The sequence below is a fragment of the Hylobates moloch genome, unplaced genomic scaffold, assembly GCF_009828535.3.
Source record: "Hylobates moloch isolate HMO894 unplaced genomic scaffold, HMol_V3 SCAFFOLD_2, whole genome shotgun sequence".
Taxonomy (NCBI): domain Eukaryota; kingdom Metazoa; phylum Chordata; class Mammalia; order Primates; family Hylobatidae; genus Hylobates; species Hylobates moloch.
The window spans coordinates 133,753,214-133,772,792 of record NW_026652277.1 but is presented as its reverse complement, the minus strand read 5'-3'; the positions used below and the strand labels follow the sequence as shown (position 1 = coordinate 133,772,792).

At 38.1% G+C, this 19,579-nt stretch overlaps 1 protein-coding gene across 2 annotated transcripts in view; it reads left to right on the top strand.

Annotated features, from left to right (window-relative positions):
• The window catches only part of FRK (fyn related Src family tyrosine kinase), a 114,269-nt gene that overhangs the window by 90,553 nt on the left and 4,137 nt on the right, over nt 1–19,579 (top strand). For both annotated transcript variants that reach the window (XM_032157180.2, XM_058430499.1), the window contains exons 3-5: nt 2,796–2,959; nt 3,797–3,965; nt 8,712–8,870. In XM_032157180.2, the coding sequence (XP_032013071.1) occupies nt 2,796–2,959; nt 3,797–3,965; nt 8,712–8,870 (492 nt within the window). The remainder of the gene's footprint in view (nt 1–2,795; nt 2,960–3,796; nt 3,966–8,711; nt 8,871–19,579) is intronic.

Here is a 19,579-nt window from a genome sequence, read left to right as displayed (position 1 = left end):
ATTTACTTTAATAACCTTCTATACTGAAATAATACAGCATGAACCATAATATAGCAGTTTGGAGACTCCATGTCCCATTCGTTCATAAACAGAAGCAAAACACTGACATTTTAAAAGTATTCTTTTAAATTGAAGTGTGATACACATAATAAAAGTACACAATTCATAAGAGTTTAGTTTTGTGAGTACAAAGTGAATTCACCCAGGTAACCAGCACCAAGTTAAGAAAGAGAATTAGGTTAACATCCCAGTCACTGACCCCTCATATCAATAGTTTTGCTTGTTTTTGTTATTTATTTATTTATTTTAGAGACAGTCTTGTTCTGTTGCCCAGGCTGGACTGGAGTATGGTGGCACAATCGATCATAACTCTCTGCAGCCTTGACCTTCTGGGCTGAAGTGATCCTCCTGCCTCAGCCTCCCAACTAGCTGCGACTACAGGTGTGTGCCACCAATCCTGGCTAATTTAAAAACAATTATTATTAGTAGTATTATTTTTTGTTGAGACAGGGTCTACCACCATTGCCTAGACTGGCTTGCAGACCTGGCCTCAAGCAATTCTTCCATCTCACCTCCTAAAATGCTGTGACTAAAGGCGTGAGCCAACACGCCCAGCTCAGCCTTGCTTTTTAATAATGAGACTATATATTTGAATTTGCGAGATTCATTCACATTGTTATGTGTAGCTGCAGTTTTTGTTTATTTACAAATCTGCATTCCCCTAGATGACAGTTTTTTAGCTAGTTCAATTGTTTTTTAGTTGATAGACATTTGGATAGTTCTGTTTATTGGTTGATGAACATTTGGATTATTTCCAGGTTTAGACCCTTACAAATCAGGCAACTAAAAACTTTCTTTTTTTTTTTTTTTTGAGACGGAGTCTCGCTCTGTCACCCAGGCTGGAGTGCAGTGGCGCAATCTCGGCTCACTGCAAGCTCCGCCTCCCGGGTTCACGCCATTCTCCTGCCTCAGCCTCTCTGAGTAGCTGGGACTACAGGCGCCCGCCACCACGCCCGGCTAATTTTTTGTATTTTTAGTAGAGACGGGGTTTCACCGTGGTCTCGATCTCCTGACCTCGTGATCCGCCCGCCTCGGCCTCCCAAAGTGCTGGGATTACAAGCGTGAGCCACCGCGCCCGGCCTAAAAACATTCTTAAACACATGTTTTGGTGAATATATTTTGCACTTTTATTGATTTTATGCTTAGGAGTGGAATTACTGTATGACATGTATGACTATGTTCAACTCTAGTAGATAAGGAAAAACAGTTTTCCAGAGTGGTGGTAAAAATTACTCTTCCATCAACTGTGTGTAGGAAGTCACTCCACTTCCTTGTTAATACTGTCTTTTTTCATTTTAGCTTTTCTGGTGTGTGCCAATTCCTGTTTTTGAAAAAAAAAATTTGTCCTAGCTATTGGCATGCCCTCAGTAAACCTCCATATGGGAAGTGGGATGTCTTCTTTCCTTTCATAAGAGCATTGCACCAGCCTGACTAATCACTGAAGCATAAAGTTATATATTTAGCAAGGAATGCAGAATAGCATTCTGGTGGTAAATTCTGCCCAATACTTATCAATAACTTTGCTAAGTGAAAGCATAGGTATAAAGTGCATTAGTCAATATTTTGAATGTAAGTGCAGAAATCCCTATTCAAAATAGTTTAACCAAAAAGGTAATTAATTGACTCTTGTAGCTGAAAAGCCAGGCTTGGCTGGCTCCTGGGATTAAGCTTCACTTTCCAAATCAAGACTGCCTCCCACTGGGCTGCTTCTCTTCTCAGGCAAGCTTGCTTCCTGCCTGGAGGCCGGGATTGTGCCAATAGCTCCAAACTCCCATAAGTAAACCAAAACCAAAACAACAGCCACAGCAACAAAACTCTTCCTGTCTTTCTGGAACTATCAAGTCCCGGAATTGGGGTTCCTTGGCTCTTATTGCCCTAATTATGTCTTCTTCGGCTCCAGGTGGCTGCCAGGTCCCTCTGGACCACATGCTTTTAGAGAAGCAACAATTCTCTGAGGAAAATTGGGGGTGCTGTTACCAGAAGAAGGGTCAATGGTAGGTGGGCGGCAACAGTAACAAAATAGCCACTGCAAGCCAGACTAGGTAAAAATAACACAGTCTAGTTATTCCTGTAGGTCCTACAGGACTTACCCTTGCATGAAGCAATACTGCTGGAACGTTGCATATGTGGACTGCATCATTTTAGGCTCTGTGGAATTGCTTTTATTGAACTGTATTAGGACATTCTGTTACCAGCCTGCATTGAGGTACAATATAATGAACAGTCCTGTGGAATTCTATGCATTATTGTAAGACGGTATTGAGCACACCGTTTATTTCCAACGCCACATTATAGGATTTCATGGGAGAAATTTCTCCCTGGTCTCTGCACCAGGAAGAGTCAAACTGTTTCTAAAAACCTTTCATGATTTTATCTTATGGATACTGTGATTCCTCAAAATGGTAAGGTTTCCTTCTTTGCATTGCTAGAGTGATAGAGTCAATTTTATGGCTTGCTTTAATCAAGTATACTAGGCTTGGAAGCATGGATTCTTTTAGTGCTAGCCTCACCCCTTTATTTTTATATTTCTTTCAGTATTATTTCCCAGTTCTCACACTCTCTCTTTTGTTCTATATCCTTTGTAAACTTTCTTAAATCTTTTCTGAGACAAAGTTGAGAAATACGTATAATTTTATATAGATTTCATTTTATGCATTGAAAATGTCACCACAAAGTAAATAAATCTGCTTGGTTTTGGCAAGAAGTTTATTAACAGGAATTATTTTGGGTTCCAGTTTTAGATGGAGGAGTTGTAAAACACTACAGAATTAAAAGACTGGATGAAGGGGGCTTTTTTCTCACGCGGAGAAGAACCTTTTCAACACTGAACGAATTTGTGAGCCACTACACCAAGACAAGTGATGGCCTGTGTGTCAAGCTGGGGAAACCATGCTTAAAGGTGAAAATGCTTTCAAGCCGTATTTTTTTTTATTGAAGTTAACTTTTTTCCTTCAGATATCAGTTCAGGAAAAAAAATTGTCATTTTATTACCTGAGGCGGGTATAGGCAAACCATGACCCATGAACTCACACTGACGTATGCTTGTTTTGTAAATAAGTTTTATTTGCACAGATGCTCATTCATATGCGAGTTATCTTTGGATTCTTTGGTGCCATAACAGCAGAGTTTAGAAGCTGCAACAGAGACCATAGGGCAGGTGGTAAACTAGAATATGAGTTCTAGGAGGGCAGGGGTCTTGCTTGTTTTGTTTATAGAAAAGCACCTAGTCAATTCTTAAAACAATTTTACTTACCAAATGAATGAGTAAATAAATGAATGAACAGATAAAGAAATGAAAAAAATGAGTTTGAAAAATATAAAACATTTAATTATGCAAAAATAGATGATACATATAAAAAAACTATAGCCAAAGAGTTTGGGAAGGATTTGTGGGTGAGACAGAACTTCAGCTGGGCCTTGAAAATGAGAGGATTTAGCTAGGCGAAGAGGTAGACAGAAGTCATTCCAGACCTGAGTGAGGATGGCGTCAGGTATGGGATCAGACAGGTGGACAACGAGGTGCCTGACTTCCCAAGATCTGGAAGATCAATTTGAAGAGTTAACAAATGCAGATTCTCCCACCATACTTTTTGTTTTTGAAGTAATTATAATATGGTTTACAATATTTTGTTTTAAAAAGTTTTATTTAAAAGTACCTAGACTATTATTTTCAACAAAATAATATTAAATCTACTTTTTTTTTTTTAACAATTGCTTTTATTATTCTATGAAACAGATCCAGGTCCCAGCTCCATTTGATTTGTCGTATAAAACCGTGGACCAATGGGAGATAGACCGCAACTCCATACAGCTTCTGAAGCGATTGGGATCTGGTCAGTTTGGCGAAGTATGGGAAGGTCTGTGGAACAATACCACTCCAGTAGCAGTGAAAACATTAAAACCAGGTGCGAAAACAATAAAGGTTAAATGGCATATGTGGATTTTTATGAGCTCAATTTAACACTGTGAATATCTAAGAGGTCATAGGGTGGCTAATACTGGCAGCAAGCAGGTGTTGTGGTAATTCTCTCTAGCCCAGGTGACCCCAACCTATGGATAAGTCATTAAAATATAAAAACAAGAACACACTTCCTGGTTCAGCTGAGTCTTAAAATATCGCTGATTCTGAAGAGTCTGACAACTCATCTCTTATCTGGAGTTAGGATTCAGTCTTCCAATGTCCTTCTTCCCATTTTGTTCCTAACCTTAGTTAGCAGATACTGACTTAGCTGAAAATATTTAAAAAATCAGAAGGAATCTTGATACTATTCAGGGAACAACTATTTTTAAAAGTATTAATTTTTATGGTTAAAAGGCAAACTGGTCCATCTAAAGAAACTTGTATTTGAAAATGTAGGAACTTTTTTTCCCTTCCATCTTCCTTTTTCCTGTGATGGCAAGTAAAATCATACTGAAATCAGTATTTATTCAGCCAGGCTTTATTCCCTCCATTTTAAAGAGGGACTAAGTACCTTTCCAAATACTTTCTAGTCATATGATCTTGAGCAAATTTTTGAACTCTGTGCTTCAGTTTTGTCATTTGTAAAATAGAGATAATAATAAGGCCAACCAAGAAGATAAATTAGGTCATTAGTGGAAATGCTTTGTATAGTGCCTGGTTCATAGTAAGTGATGGATAAAAACTATTATTATAATAATGAAAATGTCAGCAAATGGCATAGCTGGGATTTGAACCCACATTTATTACTATTGCATCACGCCCCATGGAAGTGACAGTCTATAAAAGTGCAACATTGCTATAGTAGCCTCATGTATACCTTTATAACAGAGGTAAGAATAAGCAACATAGGCTAGATTGTAGTTTTCTGGGAGACCTGCATTATTTACCTAGCCCAGAATTCTTAGAGGTTTGGTAAACCTCCTGGTGGCAGAACCTGAGCACTTGGGATTTGTTGGCTAGCAGCATAGGGTAACACTGTGGTTCCCAAACTGTGTGGCAAGGCTCATGGGGACACCACGGTGAATTCACAAGAGTGCTGTGGAATACTTAAAAGTTTTGAAGTCAACATTCTGAATATTGTACAAACTGCTACCTTGAAGTAGTTCATGGTTTCAACTTTAGAACAGCATTCCTTTTGTTGACATCATATCTTTGTGAAGCTGGGTTTTTGATAGTTGCTATGGTCAAATGCAAAATCTACACAAAAATCAATATGGACCAGAAAATGGGGGTAGCAGTGCTTCATCTAATTCTAAGATTGGAGAAGTTGTGCAGTGTCCCAGGGATGCATATATCACTTTAGTAAGCACTTGTAGTTAAGAATTAAGTGAAGAATTATCTTTTCCTTTCAATTTACATGTGTTACTTTTTCAAATGGCTATTAAATTGTTAAGATAAATACTTCTTAACTTATTTGGATCTAACCCAGTAATCAAAATAACTGTTAGTTTTTTTTTTTATTTTCACTTAGAGTCATCATGAAAAAAGTTATGGAGACACTAAAGGTTCCATGAACTGAAAACGTTGGGATCCTCTGGTGTAACAAGAGAATAGTGTCAAATTTGATATAAGATAAATCTGTGTTTAAACCTGGCCCTGCCCTCTGTGACTTTGGACAACTTTTTAACCTTTTGGAATCTTCTCATCTGGAAGTGGGAATCATAATAGTTCCTAATTTATAGGGTTTTATGAGGACAAATGGAGTCAATGTACGTAAAGTATATGCAGCAAGTTCTTAATAAATGTTAGCCTCCATGGGGCTGCTGACAGATGTGTCCACTGAAGTGCAAATTTACTAGTGCAGGAATTCAGTTTCAGCATTTTCATCTGCCAGATGAAACAAGAGACAGGCATTTTAAAGTGGCCAGATGCTATATAAGTGCTCCAGGTGAGGACATTCTATTCTAGCACCTGAGATTTTCACAATCACTGTGTATATGCTTTTAAGCCCTAATCTTGTTAATTAATGGTGGCTAAACTTTATTGTCCAATCTAATAATTCTTTTCTAAGAAAAGGCAGCTAGCTAGCCTTCCTAACATTGTTCTCTAAGGAAGCCCTTTGGGAAGTCAAAAGACAACAAAAAAGTCAGATTTCTCATGTTAAAAAAAGAAACACGATAGCTTTCTCTCCAACAGGAATAATTATTATTGACTTACAGTGTAATAGCCACAAACAGCTTTAGTGATTGGTTAAATGTCTTCACTTCACTGGGGCCATTAATCAATCTTAGCAGCTATTTATTGCTGAGCAGGCTACTGCGAAATAAAGACGAGCCTGAAATGAACTCCCACAGTAGCTTTGACAGGCAAAAATTAATATTTAATGTTACATTACTAGCTGAGTTGAGATTGGGTCTCCTTTACTCTGCAGCTGGTGAGCTATAACCAGCATGGCCATGAAGGAGTGCTCTGAAACAGTCTTCACCTGCAGAGGCTTCTGACCTACTGTGATTTCAGTTCTTGTGCATAGTCTGATTTGGGAATGAGTTTGAGTGTCCTGCATTGCTTGAATCTGATGGCCACACAACACAGAAATTTCATTAACATAAATATATATTGTATATATAATTTTCTTTTTCTTTTCTCCTTCCTTCCTTCCTTCCTTCCTTCCTTCCTTCCTTCCTTCCTTCCTTCCTTCCTTCCTTCCTTCCTTTCTCTCTCTCTTTCTTTCTTTCTGACAGAGTCTCACTCTGTTTCCCAGGCTGGAGTGCAGTGGTGTCATCTCGGCTCACTGTAACCTCCACCTCCTGGGTTCAAGTGATTCTCCTGCCTCAGCCTCCTGAGTAGCTGGGATTACAGGCACCTGACACCACGCCCAGCTAATTTTTATATTTTTAGTAGAGACATGGTTTCACCATGTTGGCCAGGCTGGTCTCTTAACTCCTGACCTGAAGTGATCCACCTGCCTTGGCCTCCCAAAGTTCTGGGATCACAGGCATGAGCCACCATGCCCAGCCTAATTTTCTGTATGGTTATCATAATTACTGCTACCACTGGAAGCTTCTTTTTTGGGGGGTGGTAGTGGGGGGAGTCCCTACTATATTATATTTGACCATAGGCCAAACTAGTTGTAACAATTAAGAACAAAGTCCCTTATTATGGTTTAGGTGTCTCTTATTCTCAGCTCCATTTCGTGACTATGATTCCAAATTTTAATCCTGTTTGACTGTGTGGAGTAAACTAATGGTAGAGATGGAATTGATGGAGCTCAGAAACATGTAAGGGAAAAGAGAATCAGCCATTTTCGCCTATTCTCTCTCTTTAAGTCCTTGTCCCTTTTCTTCCTTAGCCTATGAAATATACCTATGGCTGGTCTGTTTGGTTTTTCCAAGACTGTGCATATCAATGATAATATAAATAATGATCAACAGTCACTGAATACATACGTGCAGGCATTGCTATTATCTTGGTAATGATCTTACAATGTCAGTAAAATTATTAGCCATGTTTTACAGATGAAGAAACTGAAGTTTAGAGAGGTTTGATAACTTGCTCAAGATCACACAGGGCACTAGTGGCAGAGAGTTGAGATTTGTCTAGAATGCAGAGTCTGATCAGTCTAGTTCTGAACTTCTGGGTTCTCAAAGGGGAGACTGCTCAAATGTTTTATGTGAAATGATGTGCAGGTCACATGTAACTAACTCAACTTCACATTAATAAACAAGTCACAGTGTTGCCTTAGAATGTCAAAGCTTATCCATGTCTGGGTTTAAATATCAGTTGTAAAGTCTTCAACATCGAGAGGATGATGAATGTAGTAGTCTTGCTGAGCATCAATGGAAACCATATTTGCATTATTCATAGTGAATACTAAGATGTGAAATGACAGTATTGCTTTAATTACAGTAATGCCTCTGAAACATCATATTCTAAAAGAAAATATTTAAAAATTACTGATGAAATGTAAACTCCAGATAATCTTCCTCCTCTTAAATTTTATTTGATGTCAACTACTTGACACCTTGCATGGTGAGTCAGAGTGGATCCATTAAAATACAATTTAATTGCAGACAAGTCTTCTAAATAGGCCTTAATATTGTCTCTCCTCCATTTGGCCACGCTATTAAGGCTCTGACTGTGGAAGCAGATAGTACAGGAGAAAATATTAAATATCAGTTTCGAGTTGAACACACAAAACGTGTGAAAAAAAAACCATTAACTTTTGAGGATGGTCTTGGATGTTTTCCACTTGGTCTACACACTATGTTCCTACAGAATTAAAGACAAAACTATGGCAGAATGTCACTGTTTTAGGACTTTTGTCCAGCTGTTCCCACAGTGGGCACCAAGGACAGGGCAGCTATCAGTCTCTGGTTGCAGTAATTAAATATTCAGTGACCTTCAGTGCTCATGTTCATAGAATGTTTTCCTTTTGTGTTAAGGTGCCTTGTTTTATCAGTTAGATTGTCAGTCTCTCCTTTTTCCTTCATTTTTCATGTAGACCTGAATCAACCTCTCTTCACCTACAGGTCATAACATATAAACCGTATACTCCTGATGCACCAACACATCCAGTTATTAGGTTGCTCTGGCTGAACTGATTCTCTTCTTGATAACTCTGAAGATTTGTGATACTGATGCTCTTGCTCCACTGAGAAGCAGGAGGCAATCTTGATGATTCCCACCAGGCTGCTGTGAGGATAGGAATGCCTCAATAACATAAAGTGATTTCTCCCTCTTCTTGTTTCAGGTTCGATGGATCCAGATGACTTCCTGAGGGAGGCACAGATAATGAAGAACCTAAGACATCCAAAGCTTATCCAGCTTTATGCTGTTTGCACTTTAGAAGATCCAATTTATATTATTACAGAGTTGATGAGACATGGAAGTCTGCAAGAATATCTCCAAAGTAAGCTAAAGACTTAATACAAGGAAAAAAAAAGAGGAATTTAGTTTAGCTAGTCCTAGAAATGTCAATTTAGCAAGCTTTCTGTAACCAAAAGGATATTTACTACGTGTATGTCTGTGAGAATTAATGTCTTAACATTGAATGGCTCAACTACTATTTAATAGGTTTTATATTGTATACTCAAAAGGTGGAAAATATTTATGCAGTGGAAGAGAAAATTATTCACAACAGATATATTAGGGTAATTGAATGTAACGTGGGAAATTAAAGAATGGATGTTTAGCATGATGCTTTGCATGATGCTTTATTTCCTACACTAATTGAACATTATCAGTTATGGACCAATATTTTCTATGGCATAGAATTCGGGGATATGGAATACATTCGGGGAAAAAGGGAGGGAAGTATCCTATGCTTATTTTATTTGCCGGTATTTGGCAGTATTATACTTGTTGCTGTTTAAAATACTTCCACTGCTAGACAACATAAGAATTGTCAGGCAAAAAGGCAGAAATATACTATTGCTTTATTTCTCTGTTTGCTTCCTGTAGTCAGAGAAGACTGAAGGGCATTGTGAAATTTTGATGTTTATTACAAATGGCTAATTTAGTAAACAACAATACAGTATAATGAGCATTAAAATGAGATGTTCAAAGAAGGTGAGATCAAGTACTGACAATAATTCGAGCTTGAAAAGGAGACTTCCATAATTTCTTGAAATGTCAGGGTGGGAATGATAGAATGTTTAGAGGTAAAGGGAGGTGAGAATGATGAAACAAAGATTTCAGAAAGATAAGAATATCCTCTGATTTCAGGATGACTTGTGAAGGTGGTAACATTAAACTACAAAACAAGATAAGAAGAACAAAGAACATAATAAGGCCTGTTGAATGCTGTTAAAAACAGAAATATACTCAGCTTCCTTCCAGAAAAATATTGAATTTAACAGCATCAGAATATGTTACCCACCATAGAAAGATTAAACTCAGCTATTAAATAACCCCTTTTGCCTTATTCCCAGGACAAAGTGCAAAATTGGTCTTGGATCATAGCTAACAAAAAATGCTTTATAAAGGTCTCTAATAATATTCACGTAATTACATCTAATGGCCTATTCCCCATCTTCAGATCTATCGACAGCATTTAATTCAATAGATGCTTTCTCCTCCTGGAAACATTTCCTTCATTTGGCTTTCTGGACACTTCACTCAGTGGCATTTCCTTCTTCCTTTCTTGGTGGTTCTTTTCAACCTATGGGATTTCCTTCATTCCCAGACCTCTCAATATCTTGGAGTTCTCCAAGACCCTCCACAACATCACTAGTTCCCTTATTAATTTCATCTAATCTCATTGTTTAATTTTTTATGTCCTGACAATTCTCCAAATTTTATTCCCCCTTTACTTGAGAATCATACCCAACTGTCTTCTTAACTTCTCCACTTGAATCTTGTATCAGTCTGCATAATGTAAATATGCTGCAATAACTAACAGTCTCCAAATCCCCGAGGGCTTAACACACGTTTATTTCTTATCCATGCTACATTGCAAAATAGATTGGTTGGTGGCTCAGTTCTTTTGATCACCCTGGCAGTGAAAGGGGATGAGACTAATCTCACCCTGATTCTTAAAGCTTCTGACCAGAAGTGACAGAGGTAATTCTGTTCCCTTTCCATTTGGACAAATCAAGTCAAAGAGGGTAGGGAAGTACAATTCTCTAAAGTGCTTGAAAGGAGGAAAAAAATCATTGTTTGTGAACAGCCCTAATTTCTACTATAGTAGAAATGTCTATTAGACATCTCAAGATGACATGCCCCAAACTGATCTCCCTGTATTCTCCCCAGTAATCTGCTACTCTTGCAGTCTTTCCTTCTTTGACCATATCAACTCAGGCCTAATACCTTGGCATCATCTCTACTTTTCATGTCCCATCTCTAACCTGCTAGCAAAATCTCATTGGCTGGCCTTCAAAATATATAGAGGATTTTACCTCTCCTCAATGCTCCTACCCTGATCCAGGCTGCCACCTGAATTCTGCAGTAGCTCCCAGCTGGTCTTCATCTTCTGGTTCTTGTCTCCTTCAGTTTCTTCTTAACATAACAGCTAGAGAGATACAGTTAAAATGTAAATGAGAGCATGTGTAACTCATAAAGTCCTGCATGGCCGGGCTGTCTATTCCCTCTCTGATCTCATCTTCTACAACTTCTCCTTGCTCAGTCTTCATCAGCCACACTAGCCCTCTTTGCTCTTCCTACCATCCGGGCATGCTTTTGCCTCACTCATTATTTCCTCTGCTTGAATTTTTTTTTGTTCTGATATTTATCCACATGCTCACTTCTCATTTCCTCAAAATCTCTACTTAGATGTTTCCATCTTGGTGAGTGCTTCACTGGTCACTCTCTGAATTTTAAAATTTAATCTCTTTCTACTGACTCTTAAAGTATTCCTCTTCCCTTTCTTTTTATTTTATCTTCTTGGCTGTTAAGCATCTTATACTGTGTATCTTATTTATTTGGCTTATTTTTAGTATCCTCTGAATATAACTCCACACAGGCAGATAGTGTTTTCTTTGTTTCAGAGTTAGAACAGTGTCTGGCACATAAGAAAGTATGTGCTAATTAGGTATTGAATAAATAGATTAAGTTGGGACAATCGTGAACCTAACAAGATTGGGACTTGGAGTCAAGCTTGTTTTGAGACTCTTGGTATCAGCTTGAAAAGATCTCCTTGGTACATGGCAACACCTTTGACACTAAGGATTTTTGTGGCTTGGTAATGTGGTTTACTCAGGGCTAAGTATGAACCCTATCAGCTTCAGGGTTAGGCCATTAGGGTCAAGTTTACCAGTGCCTTCATTTGTGAGGATGATGCTTAGCAGCCAGGAGGAGTAATAAACAAATGCTCACTGCAGACAGCTGCTTCCCTGATCAACAGGGTTCACATTCAATAAGGTGGCCTTAAAATGGATGTGCCACTCTTAAGCAGCCCATCATGATGAATATTATTAAGCTGAAAGATTCTCTAGTAATGGAATATAATTGAAAATATTTTCTTGCTGCAAATGTAAATCGTCATAGGTTTGTGAACTTTTACATCAGTTTTGACCTCTGTTGGTTGTATTAAAAGTATATGTTGATGTTTACTTAGGCAGTACTGAGGCTACTGCACCCTTCAAAGTAGGAAATGTATGTCACTCAGTTTCCTCCAGAATTATGCCTGTCAGTGCAAACCATCTTCTATCCACTGTAATAGGATTAGATGTCATATGTGATAGTTGAAATAACATACATATTTTTTCTGTATAACCATTTTGTAGTTTCTTAGCTTGGCTGGATAATTTTTGTAATACATTTCTCCAAAATGAGAGAGATCTGTAAAAAAACTTTAGTATTGAGGGTAATTAATGACAGATACATCTTATTACAATTTAAAGAGGATAAATATCTCCCTTTTTAAAAAGTTTAGTTTGGCTTGTTTTATCCCCAGTAAATACTTACAGAACATCTATTATAGGTCAGACAACTTGTTACCTATTCCTTTGAGTAACAGGAATTCCTATGAAATGGGGGAGAATAATTTCAATACTTACTTCATATAGTTGTTCAGAGTATTAAATTAGGTGATTGACTGGAAATGAACTATATGAGATAGCGATAGGAGAGGATCATATATATACTTTTTTCTTTAAAAAACACTGTAGTATCTTGTGACAGGCAATTTCTAAGTCTTTTATAAATATTAACTTCATTCATTTTTCTTTGTTTTCAATTTTTTTATTTTTTAAAATTATACTTAAATTCCGGGAAACAGGTGTAGAACATGCAGTTCTGTTACATAGGTATACATGTGCCATGGTGGTTTGCTGCTCCCATCAACCCGTCATCTACATTAGGTATTTCTCCTAATGCTATCTCTCCCTTTGCTCACCACCCACCGACGGGCCCTGGTGTGTGATGTTCCCCTCCCTGTGCCCATGTGTTCTTACTGTTCAACTCTCACTTATGAGTGAGAACATGCGGTGTTTGGTTTTCTGTTCTTGTGTTAGTTTGCTGAGAATGATGGTTTCCAGTTTCATCCATGTTCCTGCAAAGGAGATGAACTCATTCTTTTTTATGGCTCCATAGTATTCCACGGTGTATATGTGCCACATTTTCTTTATCCAGTCTAACATTGATGGGCATTTGGGTTGGTTCGAAGTCTTTGCTATTGTGAATAGTGCCGCAATAAACATGCGTGTGCATGTGTCTTTATAGTAGAATGATTTATAATCCTTTGAGTATATACCCAGCAATGGGATTGCTGGGTCAAATGGTATTTTCTAGTTCTAGATCCTCGAGGAATCACCACACTGTCCTCCACAATGGTCGAACTAATTTACACCCCCACCAACAGTGTAAAAGCATTCCTCTTTCTCCACATCCTCTCCGGCATCTGTTGTTTCCTGACTTTTTAATGATCCCATTCTAACTGATGTGACATGCTATCTCATTGTGGTTTTGATTTGGGTTTCTCTAGTGATGATGAGCTTTTTTTCATATATTTGTTGGCTGCATAAATGTCTTCTTTTGAAAAGTGTCTGTTCATATCCTTTGCCCACTTTTTGATGTTTTTTTTTCTTGTAAATTTGTTTAAATTCCCTGTAGATTCTTGGTATTAGCCTTTTGTCAGATGGATAGATTGCAAAAATTTTCTCCCATTCTGAAGGTTCCCTGTTCACTCTGATGATAGTTTCTTTTGCTGTGCAGAAGCTCTTTTGTTTAATCAGATCCCATTTCTCAATTTGGGCTTTTGTTCCTACTGCTTTTGGTGTTTTAGTCATGAAGTCTTTGCCCATGCCTATGTCCTGAATGGTATTGCCTAGGTTTTCTTCTAGGGTTTTTATGGTTTTAGGTCTTATGTTTTAATCTTTAATCCATCTTGAGTTAATTTTTGTATAAGATATAAGGAAGGGGTCCTATTTCAGTTTTCTGCATATGGCTAGCCAGTTTTCCTAACACCATTTATTAAATAGGGAATCCTTTCCCCGTTGGTTGTTTTTGTAAGGTTTGTCAAAGATCAGACGGTTGTAGATGTGTGGTGTTATTTCTGAGGCCTCTGTTCTGTTCCATTGGTCTAGATATCTGTTTTGGTACCACTACCATGCTGTTTTGTTTACTGTAGCGTTGTAGTATAGTTTGAAGTCAGGTAGCATGATACCTCCAGCTTTGTTCTTTTTGCTTAGGATTGTCTTGGCTATATGGGCTCTTTTTTGGTTCCATATGATATTTAAAGAAGTTTTTTCTAAATCATGAAGAAAGTCAATGGTAGCTTGATGAGAATAGCATTGAATCTTTAAATTACTTTGGGCAGTATGGCCATTTTCACAATATTGATTCTTTCTATCTGTGAGCATGGAATATTTTTCCATTTGTTTATGTCCCCTCTTATTTCCTTGAGCAGTGGTTTGTAGTTCTCTTTAAAGAGGTCCTTAACACTCAATAAACTAGGTATGGACAGAACACATGTCAAACTAAAAAGAGCTATTTATGACAAACCCACAGCCAATATCATACTGACTGGGCAAAAGCTGGAAGCATTCCCTTTGAAAACTGGCACAAGACAAGGATGCCCTCTCTCACCACTCCTATTCAACATAGTATTGGAAGTTCTGGCCAGGACAATCAGGCAAGAGAAAGAAATAAAGGGTATTCAAATAGGAAGAGAGGAAGTCATATTATCTCTATTTGTAGATGACATGATTGTATATTTAGAAAACCCCATTGTCTCAGCCCAAAAACTCCTTAAGTTGATAAACAACTTCAGCAAAGTTTCAGGATACAAAATCAATGTGCAAAAATCACAAGCATTCCTATACACCAATAATAGACAAACAGAGAGCCAAATCATGAGCAAACTCCCTTTCACAATTGCTACAAAGTGAATAAAATACCTAGGAATACAACACACAAGGAAACTTCCTTCATTTTTCTAACCACATTATGAGGTAAGTATTATTTGTCCCACTTCACAGTTGAAGAAACAGGTATGTAGAGATTAGGTAACTCATCCAAGGCAGAAGTTTGGCTTCATAGTTCATGTTTTTAACTATATTCATAGCACTGATATAACATCAATCTGTATTAGTTGTCTATTGCTGCACAAAAGATTACCGCAAAACTTAGTGGCTTAAAGCAGCAAATGTTTATTATCTCACAGTTTCTTTTTTTAATTTTTATTTATTTTATTTTATTTTATTATCAGGTTTTAGGGTACATGTGCACAATGTGCAGGTTTGTTACATATGTATCCATGTGCCATGTTGGCTTGCTGCACCCATTAACTCGTCATTTAGCATTAGGTATATCTCCTAATGCTGTCCCTCCCCCTTCCCCCCACCCCACAACAGTCTCCAGAGTGTGATGTTCCCCTTCCTGTGTCCATGAGTTCTCATTGTTCAATTCCCACCTATGAGTGAGAACATGCGGTGTTTGGTTTTTTGTCCTTGCGATAGTTTACTGAGAATGATGTTTTCCAGTTTCATCCATGTCCCTACAAAGGACATGAACTCATCATTTTTTATGGCTGCATAGTATTCCATGGTGTATATGTGCCACATTTTCTTAATCCAGTCTATCATTGTTGGACATTTGGGTTGGTTCCAAGTCTTTGCTATTGTGAATAGTGCCACAATAAACATACATGTGCATGTGTCTTTATAGCAGCATGATTTATAGTCCTTTGGGTATATACTCAGTAATGGGATGGCTGGGTCAAATGGTATTTCTAGTTCTAGATCCCTGAGGAATCGCCACACTGACTTCCACAATGGTTGAACTAGTTTACAGTCCCACCAACAGTGTAAAAGTGTTCCTATTTCTCCACATCCTCTCCAGCACCTGTTGTTTCCTGACTTTTTAATGATGGTCATTCTAACTGGTGTGAGATGGTATCTCACTGTGGTTTTGATTTGCACTTCTCTGATGGCCAGTGATGATGAGCATTTTTCCACGTGTTTTTTGGCTGCATAAATGTCTTCTTTTGAGAAGTGTCTGTTCATGTCCTTTGCCCACTTTTTGATGGGATTGTTTGTTTTTTTCTTGTAAATTTGTTTGAGTTCATTGTAGATTCTGGATATTAGCCCTTTGTCAGATGAGTAGGTTGCCAAAATTTTCTCCCATTTTGTAGGTTGCCTGTTCACTCTGATGGTAGTTTCTTTTGCTGTGCAGAAGCTCTTTAGTTTAATTAGATCCCATTTGTCAATTTTGGCTTTTGTTGCCATTGCTTTTGGTGTTTTAGACATGAAGTCCTTGCCCACGCCTATGTCCTGAATGGTATTGCCTAGGTTTTCTTCTAGGGTTTTTATGGTTTTAGGTCTAACATGTAAGTCTTCAATCCATCTTGAATTAATTTTTGTATAAGGTGTAAGGAAGGGATCCATTTTCAGCTTTCTACATATGGCTAGCCAGTTTTCCCAGTACCATTTATTAAATAGGGAATCGTTTCCCCATTGCTTGTTTTTGTCAGGTTTGTCAAAGATCAGATAGTTGTAGATATGCAGCGTTATTTCTGAGGGCTCTGTTCTGTTCCATTGATCTATGTCTCTGTTGTGGTACCAGTACCATGCTGTTTTGGTTACTATAGCCTTGTAGTATAGTTTGAAGTCAGGTAGCGTGATGCCTCCAGCTTTGTTCTTTTGGCTTAGGATTGACTTGGCGATATGGGCTCTTTTTTGGTTCCATATGAACTTTAAAGTAGTTTTTTCCAATTCTGTGAAGAAAGTCATTGGTAGCTTGATGGGGATGGCATTGAATCTATAAATTACCTTGGGCAGTATGGCCATTTTCACGATATTGATTCTTCCAACCCATGAGCATGGAATGTTCTTCCATTTGTTTGTATCCTCTTTGATTTCATTGAGCAGTGGTTTGTAGTTCTCCTTGAAGAGGTCCTTCACATCCCTTGTAAGTTGGATTCCTAGGTATTTTATTCTCTTTGAAACAATTGTGAATGGGAGTTCACTCATGATTTGGCTCTCTGTCTGTGATTGGTGTACAAGAATGCTTGTGATTTTTGTACATTGATTTTGTATCCTGAGACTTTGCTGAAGTTGCTAATCAGCTTAAGGAGATTTTGGGCTGAGACAGTGGGGTTTTCTAGATATACAATCATGTCATCTGCAAACAGGGACAATTTGACTTCCTCTTTTCCTAATTGAATACCCTTTATTTCCTTCTCCTGCCTGATTACCCTGGCCAGAACTTCCAACACTATGTTGAATAGGAGTGGTGAGAGAGGGCATCCCTGTCTTGTGCCCGTTTTCAAAGGGAATGCTTCCAGTTTTTGCCCATTCAGTATGATATTGGCTGTGGGTTTGTCATAGACAGCTCTTATGATTTTGAGATACGTCCCATCAATACCTAATTTATTGAGAGTTTTTAGCATGAAGGGTTGTTGAATTTTGTCAAAGGCCTTTTCTGCATCTATTGAGATAATCATGTGGTTTTTGTCTTTGGTTCTGTTTATATGCTGGATTACATTTATTGATTTGCATATGTTGAACCAGCCTTGCATCCCAGGGATGAAGCCCACTTGATCATGGTGTGCTGCTGGATTCGGTTTGCCAGTATTTTATTGAGGAATTTTGCATCAATGTTCATCAAGGATATTGGTCTGAAATTCTCTTTTTTGGTTATGTCTCTGCCAGGCTTTGGTATCAGGATGATGCTGGCCTCATAAAATGTGTTAGGGAGGTGTAGCTTAGCTGGGTCTCCTAGTTCAGGGCCTCTTATAAGGCTGCAGTCAGGGTGTTGGCAAGTACCCAGTCATCTGAAGGCTCTGATGGAGGTAGATCCACTTTTAAACTCATTCGTTTGACTCTTGGCAGGTGTGGCTTCCTCCTGGGCTGTTGGACTGAGGAACTCAGTTCCTTTATGGTTGTTGGCTGCAAGATGCCCTTTGCTCCTTGCTACAGGGACTTTTCCACTGGGCAGCTTGCAACATAGCAGCTTGCTTTATTAGAGTGAGCAAGCGAGAGAACAACAGGGTGGAGATTATCTGTAAGGCAAAGTCACAGCCTCTTATAATTTAATCTTGGAAGTGATATCCCACCTACTTCTGCCATATTCTGTTGTTAAACATGAGTCACTAGGTCCAGGCCACAATTAGTAGAAGAAGCTTTCACAAGAACTTGAATATGAGAAGGTACTGGTAACTGGGAGCCATTTTAGAAGATACCACATAGCTCACGGTTAGTAACCAGCTTGTCTTAATTTCCATACATTTCTTTTCTTTTTGAGTGAATTTGATATCAAAAGCCCTAGCTATTTTGGCTGTCATAGCAGCAATGTTTTGCCATTATGCTGCATACTATTTGTTTTCATGCTCACATCTTGTTTTAGACTGAATAATGTCAGCTGCTATAATATAGAATTCAAAACTCTTTATGACTTAATACAAAACAATAGACATTTTTTTTGATATGGGCCAGACTGCTCTGCTAGGTGGCTTTCTCTAAAGGGTAATACAGGGATTTAGACTCATGTGGCTCTACCATTTTGAAATGCATCCCTCTAGCCATAAAGATGTGGGAGATTTTAAGAGCCAGGCTTGTAAGTGATGTTCATCATTTCTGCACACATTCCATTGCCCAGAACTAGTGACAGGGCTCAACTTAACTCTAAGGGAAGATGGGAAATGTAATCTTCTGTGTGTGCTCAGGGAAAAAAGAAAGGACCAAAGGATTGGTAAGGAGTTAATTTCACCTCACATCTTATTGAGATATGCTACTTGCCTTAAAAAAGTAAATATATATGTACACACACACACACACACACACTGCTTAAGTCTTTCCCTTAAAAAATTCTTTTGACTCTGTTTATTTCATTTTTTATTGAAAACATCATGTATGTAGAAAACACATAATCATGCAATATCATTTAACATGTAATTATAAAGCAAACAAATAAGCAGCCATTCAGTCACTGCCCAGATCAAGCATTAGAATGTGGCCAGCACCCTAGAAACACCCTGAATACTTTATCAATTACAACCTCTCACTATCCCAAATTTTATGATAATTGCTTTCCCATTACTTTATGTTTACCTCTACCAGAACCTTCTTGTCTTCCTTCTTGATTAGGATTTTGGAATTTGCCACCTCCTCCTTCTGTCTCCATGTCCTCCACTCGTATTTAGCCCTCAAATCCTTATACCTGATCTGATCTCCAGTCAAACTTGCTCTTTCTATCCCCAAGATCACCAGAGACTCCCTTATTATATTCGACAAATGTCTTAGTCCTTTTCTTCATGGACTTACTTGTAGAATTTGACTATGATGGCATTTTCTCTTTCTCAAAACCTTTGACTTGTTACAAGTTTCTCCAGTGGTTTTTCTCATATTATTCTGGCTGATTCTTCACAGTTTTCTTGTAGGTTTATCTTCCTCTGCCCACCCTCAATATTGGTGTTTATCATTTCCTAGCAATCTCACCCACTTTTACTGTTTTAACTCCCACTTATAACTTATGATTGTTAAATCTATATCTCTTGCTGCATATTCTCTCCTGAGTTCCAGACCCATAGCTTTTCTTCCTTCAGTCATTTCCACATAGGTGATTCACATGTGTCTCTAACTTAGCAAGTTCCATGTTTATCTTGATTAGATAGGAGCAATGATAATAATAGATAGGGTCTGTTGAGTTCTTTCTAGGTGCCAGGCACTGCTTTAAGTGCTT